Source organism: Suricata suricatta, chromosome 10 (assembly GCF_006229205.1).
Source record: "Suricata suricatta isolate VVHF042 chromosome 10, meerkat_22Aug2017_6uvM2_HiC, whole genome shotgun sequence".
Lineage (NCBI taxonomy): Eukaryota > Metazoa > Chordata > Mammalia > Carnivora > Herpestidae > Suricata > Suricata suricatta.
In genome coordinates, this window is record NC_043709.1 from 70,250,039 (window position 1) to 70,265,887 (window position 15,849).

Genomic DNA, 15,849 nt, shown 5'->3' on the forward strand with positions numbered 1-15,849 from the left:
TGAATGTGTAGATTGCTTTGGGTAGTAATGACATTTTCACAATGTTTATTCTTCCAATCCATGAACAGGGAATAGGGAATGTTTTTCCATTTCTTGGTGTCTTCTTCAATCTTTCATACGTTTTCTATAGTTTTCATCATATAGGTCTTTTACATCCTTGGTTAGGTTTACTCTGAGGTATTTTATGGTTCTTGGTGCAACTGTATATGGGATCAGTTTCTTAATTTCTCTTTCGGCTGCTTCATTATTGGTGTATAGGAATGCAACTGACTTTATTACCCCAACTTATAAGTCAAGAAACTGAATGTCCAAAAGATAGTTTTTTTCCCAGTCACCAGTAAATGCTAAGTTGGAACTTACGAAAAAGCTCCCTGACCTCCTTCCAAAGCTTATTCATTCACTGAACTACTAGCTGGACATCCATAATATTTACTGAAGGACAAGAACAGTGTATGGACATGTAGTGTTTCCACAGCCACTGAGAAAGCCTAAATATCTCACTCCAAAGCCTTGCTCAACATAATGTTAAAAAGGTATAAGTAATATTTCTATTATTACTTAGTAATAGGATAAAAAGTTAAAACAAAGTTAGAAGAAAAAAAACACACATATGAATGTATCAAAGAAAAAAATGTATGCCCCACTTTTTGGTATCTGTTTCAAAGAGAAAGCTATAGAGCAAAAACTAAACACGTGCTGTAAACTCTCTCTTGTAAAGACAGAAGCAAAATCTTTTATAACTAAATCTTTTTATTCATCTTTCATGAAATCTGTACACCTGAAAAACTCTCATTTGAAATTAACTTCTAACAGCAAGAAATAAACTCTGAAAAATTATTCCTACATGAGGGCAGCCATAATGTTTAGAAGAAAAAGCCATCCACCAAATCAAAGAATCTAGGTAAAAGTGTCCCACAACCACTATGTAACCCTGGCAAGGGACACAAGAGGTTGTACTTGCCCAACACTTAACATGATCATAGATATAAAACTCTGGAAGTCTGATTCTATTTTCAGACAAAATGCAAACATCTACTGAAACTGTCAAAAATATCTAAAGTCCATTATGGTTGCTTCCCACTAAATATATTGTAACATGTACCACAAAGTCCTATGTTGTAACTTACATTTACATTACATTATACTTCAGAAGAAATGAATTATTTCAAATGTTATAAGTTAAATATTCATAGAGACTTCAATGGGCAAATACTATTTATTTATTCTTTCATTTCTACTTGACAATAAAAAACAAGCTAGACTTTCAGGGGCATAAAGCACCCTAGACATGGTAAGGCAGAGTCAAAATTCCAATCAATCTTACCTATTCAAAACCAGCATTCTAGATTCCTCAGACTTCTGGGAAAGTTCTAAAGACATAAGTTGTCACAAAGACATCTTTTTCTTTTTTTTTTCTTTCCTTTGAGGCAGTAAGGTGCCCCCTGAATACCAGCATAGACTGCCAGGTGAGGTCTACTCTTGCTGAAAAGCCAAGCATACCAAAGACAGAAAAGCAAAAAGTGAAGACTGAAGAGAATACAAGTAACAACCATTACAGAAAGAAAACATGAGGTTGGGGAAGAAATCTAATGGCTGAAAATAGGTGGAAAAAGGAAATACTGAGGATTAGAAACGTGGATTTTCTGTTCAACATGTTTTGGGATGCTGAGAAGGTAGGAATGAGGAGAAAGAGAATGATGTAATGAGGAATAGCAATGTTCTTGAGAAAATTATTTAACTTCTGAGAATTTTCTATAAAATGGAGATATAAACCTACTTTTTAATTGCAAAATAATTACAACCATAGCATTAGTTAAAACCTGCATGTTGTAACATAATTACCATTTCTTTTTTGTGCTAAGGCTATTTAAGATCTTAGCAAATTTTAAGTATATAATACAATATTATTTAAGTTTATTTGAGAGAGTGTACATACAAGCAGAGAGGAGCAGAAAGGGGGAGGAAGAGAGAGAATCCCAAGCAGGCTACCCACAGTCAGTGTGGAGTCCAATGAGGGGCTCAAGCCCAAAAACTGGAAGATCATGACCTGACCCAAAATCAAGAGTCTCTCAACCAGGCACCTCTATAATACAGTATTATTATAAACTATGATCATTATGCTTTACATTATATCACCAGAATTTATTCATTATATAGATGGAAGTTTGTACTCTCTAAGCAAAATCTCGCCCATTCCCGCAGCCCTAGCCCCACTTTTTGGTATCTGACCACTCTTCTGTTTTTATGAATGAATTCAGCTGTTTTAGATTCCACATTTAAATGATATCATAGAGTACTTGGTCCTTCTCTGTCTGGCTTTTTAGCATAATACCCTCAAGGTCCATCCATTTTGTCACAAATGTCAGGATGCTCTTTCTCATGGTTGAATATATTCTATTGTGTAGACGTACCATATCTTGGTTATTCATTTATCTGTTGAAGGGCATTTAGGTTGTTTTCAGGTCTAGACAACTGTGAATAATGCTACAATGAACAGCATTTGAGATCCTCTTTTCATTATCTTAGGATAAATATCCAGATGTGAGATTTCTGGATCAAATGATAGTCCTATTTCTATTTTTTTTTTTTTTTTGAGAAACCTCCATAGAATTTTCCATAGTGACTGCACTAATTTACACTCCTACCAACAGTGCACACACGTTCCACACCCTAACACTTATTATCTCATCTTTGATGACAGTCATTTTGACAAGTGTTGAGATAATATCTCACTATACTTTTGATTTGCATCTTCCACATAATTAGTGATATAATTACTGCTGGTCATTTGTAGGTCTTCTTTGGAAGATATGTCTATTCAGTTCCTCTGTTCAATTTTTTTCATTTTTTTAATGTTTATTTAATGTTGAGAAAAAGCGCAAGTGGGAGAGGGGCAGAGAGCGAGAGGAGACACAGAATCTGAAGCAGGCTTCAGCTTCTGAGCTGTCAGCACAGAGCCGGACACAGGGCATGAATTCACAGACTGTGAGATCCGAGCCAAAGTTGGTGGCTTAACCTACTGAGCCACCCAGGCACCCCTGCTTAATTTTTAACTGGACTCTTTCATTTTTCTTCCTATTGAGTTGTATAAGTTCCTTATATATTTTAGATATTAATCCCTTATCATATAGATATATGATTTGCAAATATTTTCTACCATTCTTTAGGCTGTGTTTTCATTTTGCTGATGGTTTCCTTTGCTGTGTGGAAGTTTACTAGTTTGAAGGAATCCTACTTACTTATTTTTGCTTTTGCTGTCTTTGCTTTTCATGTTGAATCCAAAAAACTCATTGCCAAGACTGATGTCAAAGAACTAACCACTTATGTTTTCTTCTATGTCTTCTATGGTTTCAGGTTCTTACTTTCAAGTCTTTAACCCACTTGGAGTTGATTTTCATTTGTGGTGCAAAATAGGGGTCCAGGTTCATTATTTTGTACTTGGCTACTCAGTTTTCCAAAAACTACTTGCTGAAGAGACTTGTCCTTTCCCCACTGTATATTCTTGGCTCCTGTATTAAAAATTGACTATGTATTCACGGGTTTATTTCTGAGGTCACTATTCTATTCAATTGATCTATGTGTCTGTTTTTTTATCAATACCATACTGTCTTGATAACTATAGCTTGGTAATATAGTTTGAAATCAGAAAGTGTGATGCCTCCAGCTTTGTTCTTCCTAAGATTGTTTTGGCTTAAAAAACAAAACAACAAATCAAGACAAAACAAAGACAAAAACAGGGATTCCTGGGTGACTCAGTCAGTTAAAATGCCCAACTCCTTGTTTTCAGTTCAGGTCATGATCTCACAGATCATGAGATGGAGCTCCACATCAGGCTCTGCTCTTGGTGTGGAGTCTGCTTTAGATTCTCTTCTTCTCTTTCCCTCTGTCCTGCCCTCACTTGCACTCATGGGCATGCACACACACACACGTTCATTCTCTCTTTAAAAAAAAAAAAAAAAAGATTGCATTGGCTATTCAGGGTCTTTTGTGTTTCCAAACAAATTTTAGGAGTATTTGTTCTAGTTCTGTGAAAAATACCAGTGGTATTTTGATAAGGACTACACTGAATATGTAGATTGTTTTGGGTCATAGGGACATTTTAGCAATATTAATTGTTCCAGTCCATGAGCATGCAATATCTTTCCATTTTTTTGTGTGACTTCAACTTTTTTCATCACTGTTTTGCAGTTTTCAGTGTAAAGGAATTTCACCTCCTTGGCTAAACTTATTCCTAAGTATTTTATTCTTTTTGTTACTGCAAATGGGCAAAAAGAATAAAATGGGTGCTACTTTTTGGTAGTGTCTTTAAGAGTTTCCTATAATATAATGTCACCTGTAAAAAAAAAAAAAAAAAAAAAAAAAAGTCTTACTTCTCCCTTCCCACATTAGATGTTTTTAAATTTCGTTTTCTTGCCTAACTTCTGGCTAGGATTTCCAGTACTACGTTGGTTAGAAGTGGCAACAGTGGGCCAGTTGTTTTATTCTTGATCTTAGACGGAAAGCTTTCAGCTTTTCAACATGGAGTATGAGATTAGCTCTGGCCTGTCAGACCAGGCCTCTATTATGTTGAGGTACTATGCCTCTATACCCAGTTTGTTCAGAGGTTTTATTATGAATGGATGTTGAATTTTGTCAAATGCTTTTTTTTCTTGCATCTATTGAGATGATCATATATTTTTAACCTTGATTTTGTTGATGTGATATATAACACTGCTTGATCTGTGGGTAATGATCCATCCTTGTATCCCTCGAATAACTCACATATGATCATAGTATATGATATTTTTAATATGTTGTTGAATTTGGTTTGGCAACATTTTGTTGAAGATTTCCATATCTACATTCCTCAGAGATATTGTCCTATAATTTTCTTTTCTTGTAGTGTTCTTGTCTGGTTTTGGTATAAAAGTAATGCTGGCCTCAAAATGAGCCTGGAAATATTCCCTCCTCTTCTATTTTTTAGAAGAGTTTGAGAAGGATTAGTATTCTTTAAATATTTGAAAGAATTTAGGAGTGAAATAATTTGAGGAAATTATTTAACTTCTGAGCCTTTTCTATAAAATGGAGATATATAATTACTTTTACCACCGAATTTCTGTATGAGTAAGAGAAAAAAATGTACTATAGTAACTAGAATCAAGTAGTCTTACAATAAATGTTAGGTCTCTGCCTTACCCCTCTCAAAATAAAAACACAGTCCATCAAATATGCCCTATGTGATTCATCTCCACCTTGTTATGGTCAAGATGAGCAATGGTTGCAGTAAGTATTAATTTTAGCATAATCTATGGAAAAACATCCTCGAGAAAACTGCTCATTTATTCTGAGTTACCTTCAAGTTGTGGTTACTTAATATTCAAGTTTTTAAATGCAGCAAATTACCCTCATCAGGTTTGACAGTAAAGAATAAAAGCATCTGTACCAGACCATCTCATTTACTTTGTAATTCCTCTTTAAATTGATTTTTAAAATATAACAAACCTTTGATGAAGAAACTGCTGAAGAACTTGAGGGTGAAGTGTCTCTTGATGTTTTTAAAGACTGAACAGGCCTCTCTTTACCTGTATAAGAAAACATAAAATGTAATTTGCTAGCTCATTTGTTTTCGATTAGAGTGACTTTGTAACTGAATAAATGAGAGGGGGCATCATACACTCATTTTAGTACTGAAGTCTTTATTACATTATTAAATTAAATCTGTTAATACCTACATCCACCTATCTCTCTCAAGGGCTGAACACCATAAAAAATTTCAAATAACCTAGAACCAATCAATGGACATCATTTATGGCAATCTAGGCCATACCTTCAAAGCCAGTTAGCCAACACAGAACCACTGAGAAGACCTTCAGAATGGAAAAGACTGAACTCATAAATGCTTCTTTCTCCAGGATCCTAAAAGCTAACTTTTATCAGAACAAAAATTCCAGAGTAGTTATTTTATAAATACAACAAAGGGAACTACATTAAATGATAGCTCAAAGCAAGGGACACATAGGAAAATCTAGCAGATGTTCCTGCTAGACAGACACTAATGTAGTGCTATATGTATACCATTATTTTTATAGAAACTGAAACCAGAAACTAGATTTAAACAATATTACTTTAGTCAGTTCAACAACACAGAAAATTGTTTTTGTTAAATATAATCATAAAAATAACTATGAGCTGTTACTGATACAAAAACATTTCATTAAATTATCTGTATGTGTCAAATATAATATAAATCTTCTGCATTGCTAAGAAAACTGACAAAAATTAAATTGCCTAGAAAAGGAGAAGGTGGCACCAAGTTTGGAATGACACAGAAGCTGGTCAAGATTAGACAATGGGTTAGGGCCAAGAAAGCAGTCAAGAGCAAAAGCAGAGATAAGATGACCTTGAAACTGAGGCAAAGCCGGCTTCAGTCACAAAGGCACTTAAGCTCTTCCTGCCATGGTCAAAACTGCTAACTAGGTGCCTAGAGGCTCAAGGGCAATAGTGAATAACATCTCTTTCCAACATGCTGCAGACCTGGAAAGCCTTTCTGCAGACACCTCCCTCCCCTCCCCAGGGATAATTTTTTACTGTCATGAGTGGGAGAGTGCCATTCCCATACAGTTAAGGAGAGGCTGAGGATGTTTTTAGGAACACCCTACAAAATGCACAAAACATCTCCCAACAAAAAATTATCCAGCCTCAAATGTCAACAGTCCAAGGATAAGAATGCCTGCTCTAAGCACAGTATTCTGAGACTCCAACAAGTCTTAAAAAAGACATAACCCTAGAATCTTCTAACTTGTGATATTAAGAGGCTTTCACACGAAATCATTTTAAAGATTCCTGCAGACCTTAAAAGTCAAAAGATGCCAACCATCACTGAATCCCAAAATGATTTAAAATGTAGTTTATTTAGTCATTTTCTACTGTATTTCTGTTGCATATGGCAAATTCCACATCATATTATGACAGTGTTGGTCTATTCCACTGCACCAAAAGCTCCAAGTATCATAGCTTATTTCTGAATACCCAGGGCCTACCTAGTTCAAGTCCTTTAAGAAAAGAGTAAGTAATCAAAAATTAGGTGAAAAGATAAACTATTTTTCTAACCTTAAGATACAGTGACCTTCTGATTCTATTATAAGCAATTTTCTGAAAGAAGTTGAGGAGCTTGGCCAATCAGCACATCAAACTATGCTAATTAAAGGCATATTTATAGGCTCAATTCTGACACAAAGCCAGCTAGACATGGAACAAGCAGCTGTTAATCTCTTACTTAGTGAAATCTAACAAAAACGACATCAGCACTGCAGGTGTGTCAACTACAGTACCAAATGTAGTCTTAGATCTTCCCTGATTTTAGCTGCATAAGGCCTAATTTAAGCAGATTTCAACCAATCTCAGTGTGCAGAAGCAAAGGAATACTGAAGGGTAGAGCAAGTGGTAGATCATATTTCCACATCTATTCATATATACCTGCTGCATAAGGGCAGGCACAGGCAAGAAGCAAAGGATAAAGAATAAGGATGCTACAACAGAAAGAGCAGAAGGAGCACCGAAAAGGTAAAAAGAAAACCTCTGGTCCTACTATTGTCAGGTCCTATCTGTCAATGATTTGTTTATTCTACAGATCTCCATCTCCTTTAAGGTGGCTATTCCTGACCAGGAATAGCTAGCCCAGAAAACCAATTCACATATACCCTCCATATCCTAATACCTGTATCTACGACTATTAAATTCTGAGGCCACCTGGGTGGTGTAGTTGGTTAAGCATCTGACTTCAGCTCAGGTTATGATCTCACAGCTTGTGAGAGTCCCATGTGGGGCTCTGTGCTGACAGCTCAGAGCCTGGAATATGCTTCAGATTCTGTTTGTCTGTCTGTCTGTCTGTCTGTGTCTCTCTCTAAATAAACATTAAAAAAAATTTTAAGTGTTTCCAACTAAAGACTAATGTAGCAGTTATGTACTTTCCCATTTCTGTAACCTCTATCAATTCAAGTCCCCCACCCCTTCACAATCCCAAATCAAAATCTATCTCAAAACTCACCTCTTTCTGGATTTCCTTCATTCTGCCGTTTGTAGGAGGCACCAGCACGGATGGACTCTAGGGAAAGGTGGGCAAGGAGGAATTAACACCAGCACCTCTGTGCCCAGGAGGGATAAGAGAAGAACCCAGAAGTAGGAGTGATTAGAACAAGAACTTCTGAGCATTTGCTGGTGACCCTAAACTCTTTCCTACCCTGTCTTCAAATTGGACTGCCTGAGCAACCACCACTGTAGAGTAGTAACAAAACAGGAGAAAATTTCTGTTCTTAAGATCAGAAGCTAATTGGGTACGATAACAATGAAGTGTTAAGATTAGGCTAACCAAGGATAGCATGAGCAGAAAAGAGTGAGAAAAGGGTCATGTGATAAGACACCTAAAGTTGAAGACAAGGATCAGGTCTTACTCAGCATCTATTCTAATCTTCGTGAAGCTGGCAAAGGGTTGGTTAAACAAGGACACGTACGCGCACGCGCGCGCGCGCACGCACACACACATACTTTCTCTCTCTCTCTCTCTCTCTCTCTCTCTCTCTCTCTCTCTCTATATATATATATATATATATATACACTATATATACTATACACACACACACAATCAAGAGAGAAAGATGAGTCACCTCTAGAAATCAAAAAGGACACTGGTAAAGTTTTCATGGTATATCATACCAGTTACCCAGGCTTATAGTAACTATCTGCAAAGGTCATTCTGACTTGCTCTCAAAAGTAGCCCATTACTAAATCTTGCTACATCTTTTCATACAAACTTTCTCATATATGGATTTTCTTTATAAACAAATCCACAACTACAGTCTTGCTAGACCCTTAACTGTCCCCTACTTATAATCTTTTAAATATTTTGTTAGCTTCCTTACCCACAAATCACTTAATGATGAGATGTAATTTTTTAAATAGCCTAAATGTGCTAATAAGAGCTCCCAGACATCTTTCCAATAAGATGCAAACTTCTTAACATTTATTTCAAAATTTTCTAGTGTAGATCTCAAATTGTCAATTTACTTTTTTATGGCACAGTTAGCACCTTGCATTAAAAAAATATTTTAAGGGAACACTTGGGTGGTCCGGTTGGTTGCGTGTCAGACTCCTGATTTCAGCTCAGGTCATGATCTCAAGTTTCAGGAGTACCAGCCCCACGCTGGGCTCTGCACTGACAGGGTGGAGCCCGCCTGGGATTGTTTCTCTCCCTCTCTTTGCCTTGTGCATGTGTGCTCACTCACTCTCTCTCAAAATAAATAAACTTAAAAAATATATATTTTAAAAAATAGCAGGAATGTTGTTAAAAGATGCAATATCTTTCTCTTTGTAATCCCTGATCTGGCATCAGGACAATTTTTGTTCCTCCTCAGCAGCTGATCAGTTTTTGTTTTTTCCTTAAGTACATTGAGAACACTATTACTGAATAGTTCTCTTTGTTTTAGCTAGATCAAGAGATGAGAGTACTTGCTTCGGCAGCACATATACTAAAAGAGAGAGAGAGAGAGAGAGAGAGAGAGAGAGAGAGAGAGAGAGAGAGAGAGGGAGGGAGGGAGGGAGGGAGAGAGGGAGGAGAACACTGACAATTTACAAGTGTCTGGAGTCTAGGGAAGGTTCATACAGCTGATGAATGTGGCTTGTCCCCATCTCTTCCAAACTCCAAGTTCAGTGAGTCCACATCAGAAGCCTGAGATCAGTCATGACAGCAGTATTCACTCCATAGCAAACACCACAAATCATGTGCTGTTCCCCAGAAGAGTCAGTCTATCAACACACCACAGCTGCTGTGTGTACCGATTTGGATACCAAATTTTAGAGACACTGTAGTAATCACATTTAACTACAGATTCCTATCCATAAAAATGAGGCTTAGGCTATTTAATAATATCCTAACAGACCAACAAAACCACCCGGCTGAACTCAGCTCAAACTGCAGATTCATAAATAAGTGCTTGTATTAACCTACGAAGTTTTACAGGGTTTTGTTTTTTAACACAAGAGATAATGGAAACAATCCTACTATGCTTAAACTTTTCATCTTAGAGTTTTCAATGACTTGCTTAGATTAAAACTAAAGTTTTCTTCTTCTTGTCCTCTATTATAGTTATTTTAAAAACAAGTTTTTCTTGGGTCACCTGGCAGGTTCATTAGGTAGAGCATACAACTCTTGATATTGGGGTTGTGGGTTTGAGCCCCACTTTGGGCACAGATTACTTACCACAAAAAAAAAACGCAAATAAGGGCCCCTGGGTGGCTCAGTAGGTTAAGCAACCAACTTAGGCTCAGGTTATGATATTCCAGTTCATGAGTTCAAGCCCTGGATCAGGCTCTGTGCTGACAACTGGAGCCTAGAGCCTGCTTTGGAGTCTGTGTCTCCTGTTCTCTCTCTCTGCCCATCCCCTGCTCATGCTCTATCTGGCTCTCAAAAATAAACATTAAAAAATAAATAAATTTTAAAAAACTAAAAATAAAAACAAGTTTTTTCTTAATATTTTGCCATTTGGTTTTCATGCCTTTGTACTTCTGTGTTTGTCCTCCTACATGTTACTAACCACATTTTTCTCTTGCTTCTCTGTTGGTTATTATTTCCTAAATGTGAGTATTCCTCCTAACTTCGTTTTTGCTTACTACTCTTACATGGCTCCAACCAACACTATAAATACAAATGACTCTTAAATCTACTTCTTTCACTCATACCTTGATACTTTTAATAAGATGTGATTTCTTAGCTATTTGACCTGTACTTCAAATTCACCTCACATATGATCTTATTAAGGAGACACTAACTCCTTAATAAGAGGGACTCAATGCCTTTGCTGTAACATGTTAAAAAAAAAAATGAACCCCATATTAGGATTAAAGAAAGAAACCAGGAGAGGAAAATTCTGAAGGTGGCAGTACAAAAATCGAAATCTAAGTCAATGTATTGGTAAGTAAAATAACAAATGAGGAAGAAGAAGATGATGAGGAACACTCTCTCCATAGATCAGGTAAAGTTCTTTCCACAGAGAAGCAACTTAAGGTTTCAACAAACATTTAAAAGTATTATAAGATTTAACATTTGGTGACTCTTTGAATAGAACAGCTGATATGAATATGAACAATATTTGATGAATCTTTGAACAAACTAAAACTTCAGAAATATACCTTCTTCTGGAAAATATTTGTTTTCCTGATGAAGCAATGATGAAAAGAACTAGACTCATCCAACTCTATCAAGTATTATTAATTATTGATAACCCATGTAAGAACAAAGGACACTGCTAGAAAAAAATATTAAAATCATCATTAGAGACGATAAAGTTAGGGACAATGTCTTGCAACTTTTCAATTCTTGGTACAGTGCCTAACATACAGGAACAAAACAGGTACTTTTGAATGAAAGACTTATCAGTTAAAAAAAACTTCACAGCACAGGTAGGACAGTCACAACTCCTTTGATAGCTGAAGCTGTGAAAGAGAAATTAAGATATAAACAAATGAAGATGTGGTGGCTACATAGATGCTAAGGAAAGTATGTATTTATTTTTCTGGACCATGGATAATGATATGCAAATTCAATGTTCTGGTTGGGAAGAACATGATTTCCCAGATACCCTATTGGTCAAGAAGATATGAAAGAGAAAATGGAAAGGACACAAGAGACATGCTCTTGTGATACAGACACCAAAAAAATGACAGAGAGAAACTAGGTAGAGGGGTAGAGAAAGCGTTTGCCACCTCTGCCTCCCCAAAACAATCATCTTTAGAAGGCTGGAGATTAACAAATAAGGTATATTAACTCTGAATACTTGGAAATGAACTTCTGAACAGAACTCTCCTTTTAATACATCAGCTAAAACCACATGTGCTTGCTCTTAAAAATATAAATAAAACATTATATTAACTATACATATTCTGAATGTGTGCTACTGACAAAATGTATTAAGTCCCTAAACAGAGATGCTATAAGTGCCTACACATATGGAAACATCATTAATTGATTATTGTTGGAACTGTAATCATTCTGATGCCAGGAAAGCTATAACTGTATTCCTAAAATTCACCCAGGAAACTCATAGCCAAAGCTCTCGTGAGTAAACAATAGATTCTCAGAGAACAATATAGTGTACAATAGATTCTCAGAGAACAATATAGTGTACAATAGATTCTCAGAGAACAATATAGTGTAGAATCAAATTCAATGGCACATTAATAAACGGGATCAATCAAAGTCAAGATCTTCTAAGAAAATACTAAATTATAGTTCAGGATCTCATAGGATACAACCCATCCAAATAATTCTTCTCCACTTCTTGCCTTCCACAAATTTCTACTCACCCTTCAGACATTACCTAAAATATCTATTCCTATGGAATGTCTGGCTTGTCTCCCTTACCAGCTCATAAACTCAGAGGGCAAAGATTAGATCCACCCTGCTTGGCAACCATTTATGTGAAATGTATCTTTGATGAATAAAAGACTGTATGCTATAAATGCCTACACAAATACAGTAACTTTCAAACCACAAAATGCTATGATACTCAGCTGCCACGAGAATGGGTTTGTCCTCCCTTCCTACTGCCTAACATGTTTTCCTATTGTCTAAAATATACATGATCTGATTTCTATTACCATCATCACTCTAAATCTGCACCAAAGAAGCCTCTTTTTAAAGACAGAATTAAACCTTTAAATTTATTGGAATTTCAGCTATAATTCAAGAGTCATGTGGCCTTCCAAATATATTCACAATGAAAGGTGACATGTCTCTTTTCCCATTATGAAGTTCAATAATGGAGTCTACCTTCCAAATATACTCTTCTGAAAAGAGCATGTGTAATTCTTAATACATTTTCAGTCATCTTAGAAGATGCACCTTCAAAAAGGATTAAGCACTGATGAATGACAGTCTTTAAAATGATCTTCTAGGGTCACCTTGCAGGCTCAGTTAGGCAGGCATGTGACTCTAGATTTCGGCTCAGGTCATCATCTCATGATTTGTGGGTTCAAGCCTGGCTCGGGCTCTGTGCTGATAGTGCTGAACATGCATGGGATTTTCTCTCTCTCTCTCTGCCCCTCCCCTGCTCATGTGTGCTCATCTCTCTCTCTCTCTCTCAAAGTAAAGGAATTTTAAGTAAATAAAATGAAATAAAGTAAGTCTTCGATTCTTAATAACAGTTCCTGATATCAATAAAATAAAGGGATGCTGGGCCCAAAGTCAGAGCTATAAGAAAACAGATACACACCAACAAAAATAAGCTTGCAAATCTTCCACAGTAATGGTATTTTAAAAATTCGACCAAAATGTCACACAGCCTAATTAACATACAAGCATCAGTGGTATAGCTGACATTAATCTATAGGCAAATGTTAAGAAAAATTAACAAAGATATAGTTTCTATGTATTTATCAAATAATCATCCCTTGAGCCACAATGGATTTACAAACCAAGGTAATCTTTATGTCCCTGTTGTGATATAGAAAACTCATTCTAACTTAAAAGTTTTAAGAAAGCACCTGATGAAGTCTTCCATGAAATCCTCAAGAGAAAAAGAAGACAAGATATAGGATCACAGCTAGTTAAAAACAATGCAGAAAAATGATTGACATCCACAGACAGAGGTCTCTATAGGTTTCTAAATTTGGCTATATGCTACTCAACATAATTATTAATGGCTAATAGAAAACCCAAAGCATTTTTCTTTTGCTGATGAAACTATTTTTACCTGCTGCAAATATATAGAATCACTGAGATTTTAAGACCACTATAGAAAAAAATAATAAGCCAAAATAATTAGATGAAATTTAGCATTCCTAGATTTCTTTTAATGTATAAACTACATTAAGAAAAAGTACAAGCCGATGGGCATTTTGCTAAATAGTAATATATGTGAAAATGGCTTAGGTTTCAGTTGCCTACAGTCTCAATAAATGCCAGTAATACAGTCCAGTTGACAAAATAAAAGTTCAGTTCTGGCAACACAACTTAAAAGGAACAAAGAAAATTAGGAAAGCAAAGTTCTGAAAATATGTCAAAAAAAAGCTGAAGGAACTAAATATATTTGAACCTGCGGGAGAAAAAAAAAACAAAAGATTATGATGGTGCTCTTCAGATACATAAAAGGTTATAACATAAAAGAAACATGTTTATGGCTCTAAGACAAATAACTAGTATTTTTAATTGTTTTATAAAAAATGAACTATACAAAGATGGATGTACTGGACTGTGATATAGTAAATTTACCAAAGGCAGTATTTTAACAAAGAATAAGGATAGGAAACTGAACTGAGTGATTTCTAGTATCACTATTAATGTTAAATCATTATCCTAAACAAAAGAGTAAGACAGGAGAACAATGGGATTCAACTGAGAAAGAGGAGAAAAGAAGAAATAAACATCTGAGAGTTGACACATGGAGAGATATTTGGTTAGATTAATAGGCATAAAAATAAACTTGAAGTAAAAATATACAGGATACACATACGACAATTTTAACTAAAATAGTATCATAATGAACAAAGAGAAGAGCTGAGGTTAAGTAGGACAACCTACACTTAACATGTAAACACGGATAACAAACAGGAGCAAGAAATATTATATTAACAGCTATGAACAGGTTAATCCAATTAAGTTATAGGCAAAACAGTATTATATATAAAGCACAGAATTAAAAAAACATTTTAATTTAGGAGGATAATTAGTCTATAAAACAATACAAGGTTTACAGGATTAACTCAAAAGACTAAGTAGAAGAAAATCAAATACATTTGAAGACATGTTTATGTGAGTGTAAGCACAAACTGGGAAATAAGTAGTTGAGATTAAAAAAAAAGTAGTAAAAAAACCACTCTGTGGCTTATAATCAATCATATAAGAGATGTATTAAATACACAGAAGCATTATGAAGAATTAGTCCTTAAATGGTTACCACAGCCAAACTACTAATGATTATTAAATTAAAATTACTCTGAAAAGTATGAAAAGCAAAAAATTAAAATTAAACTTAGCAAAATGAGGGCATTAGGAAAGGAAGAAAATTATTTTTACTTGTTATTTATAGAAACATTTAAAATTTTTGCCAAAATTTTAATTTACATTAAAAAATTAAATTAACACATTGTTGCTAATTAATCCAGTTTAAATGATAATTTAAGAACCCTGCTTCGCAGTCCTTTTTTGAAGAAAAGCAAGGTACTATCACTATCTGTGACATTTAAATTCAAAGCAAGAATTGGTATCAGAAATGTGTAACATAACAATTACTTTTTTATTTAATGTTTAAAATAAAACTTTTCCATTAACTTTTTGCAAGATGATTTTATATAACTATTCTAAAAACTATTTACATGAAAGGAGTATAGAAAAACATTTTAATAGCTCAGCCCAAATAGTTACAACCCAAGTAACTTGTAAAGAGAGTTGTCCCAGAACAATCATTTTTCTTGATTAAAGAATTTAACTTTTAAAGCTAAATGACTTAATATAAACATGAAGGCTTACCAAAGTCATATGTTCTTTTTCACTCAATTTGCACTATATTTCAGTTTCCCAGCTTTCTCTGTTATCTTTCTATCATTCCAGACAGTAAAACAATTAGACCTCAAAGGATGGGGTAAAGTATATGGAGACCGTAAGACAGGAGCATCACATGTGGCTTCCCTGCATTTCATCTCAAGATTTTAAACTTTCAGCTACTAATTACAAGGCTGAAAGCCGACAGAAAATGCCTACCTAAAAATATGTTTTAGAGGAGAAATGGAAAAAGTAAGACAAATTCACTAATAATTAGGTTCACTGCAAGCTGTCAAGTAAGAAACTTAAGCTTCCATCTTACTCATGTTTTGTTCAAA

The 15,849-nt window shown here is 35.1% G+C and overlaps 1 protein-coding gene across 9 annotated transcripts in view; it reads right to left on the bottom strand.

The window, feature by feature from the left end:
• PPHLN1 (periphilin 1) overlaps positions 1–15,849 on the bottom strand; it is a 150,131-nt gene that overhangs the window by 67,288 nt on the left and 66,994 nt on the right. For 7 of the 9 annotated variants that reach the window (XM_029954891.1, XM_029954888.1, XM_029954893.1 and 4 more), the window contains 2 exons: positions 8,027–8,083; positions 5,482–5,561 (listed from right to left, as the gene is read on the bottom strand). In XM_029954891.1, the coding sequence (XP_029810751.1) occupies positions 5,482–5,561; positions 8,027–8,083 (137 nt within the window). The remainder of the gene's footprint in view (positions 1–5,481; positions 5,562–8,026; positions 8,084–15,849) is intronic. The other 2 variants (XM_029954894.1, XM_029954890.1) reach the window with 1 other exon arrangement.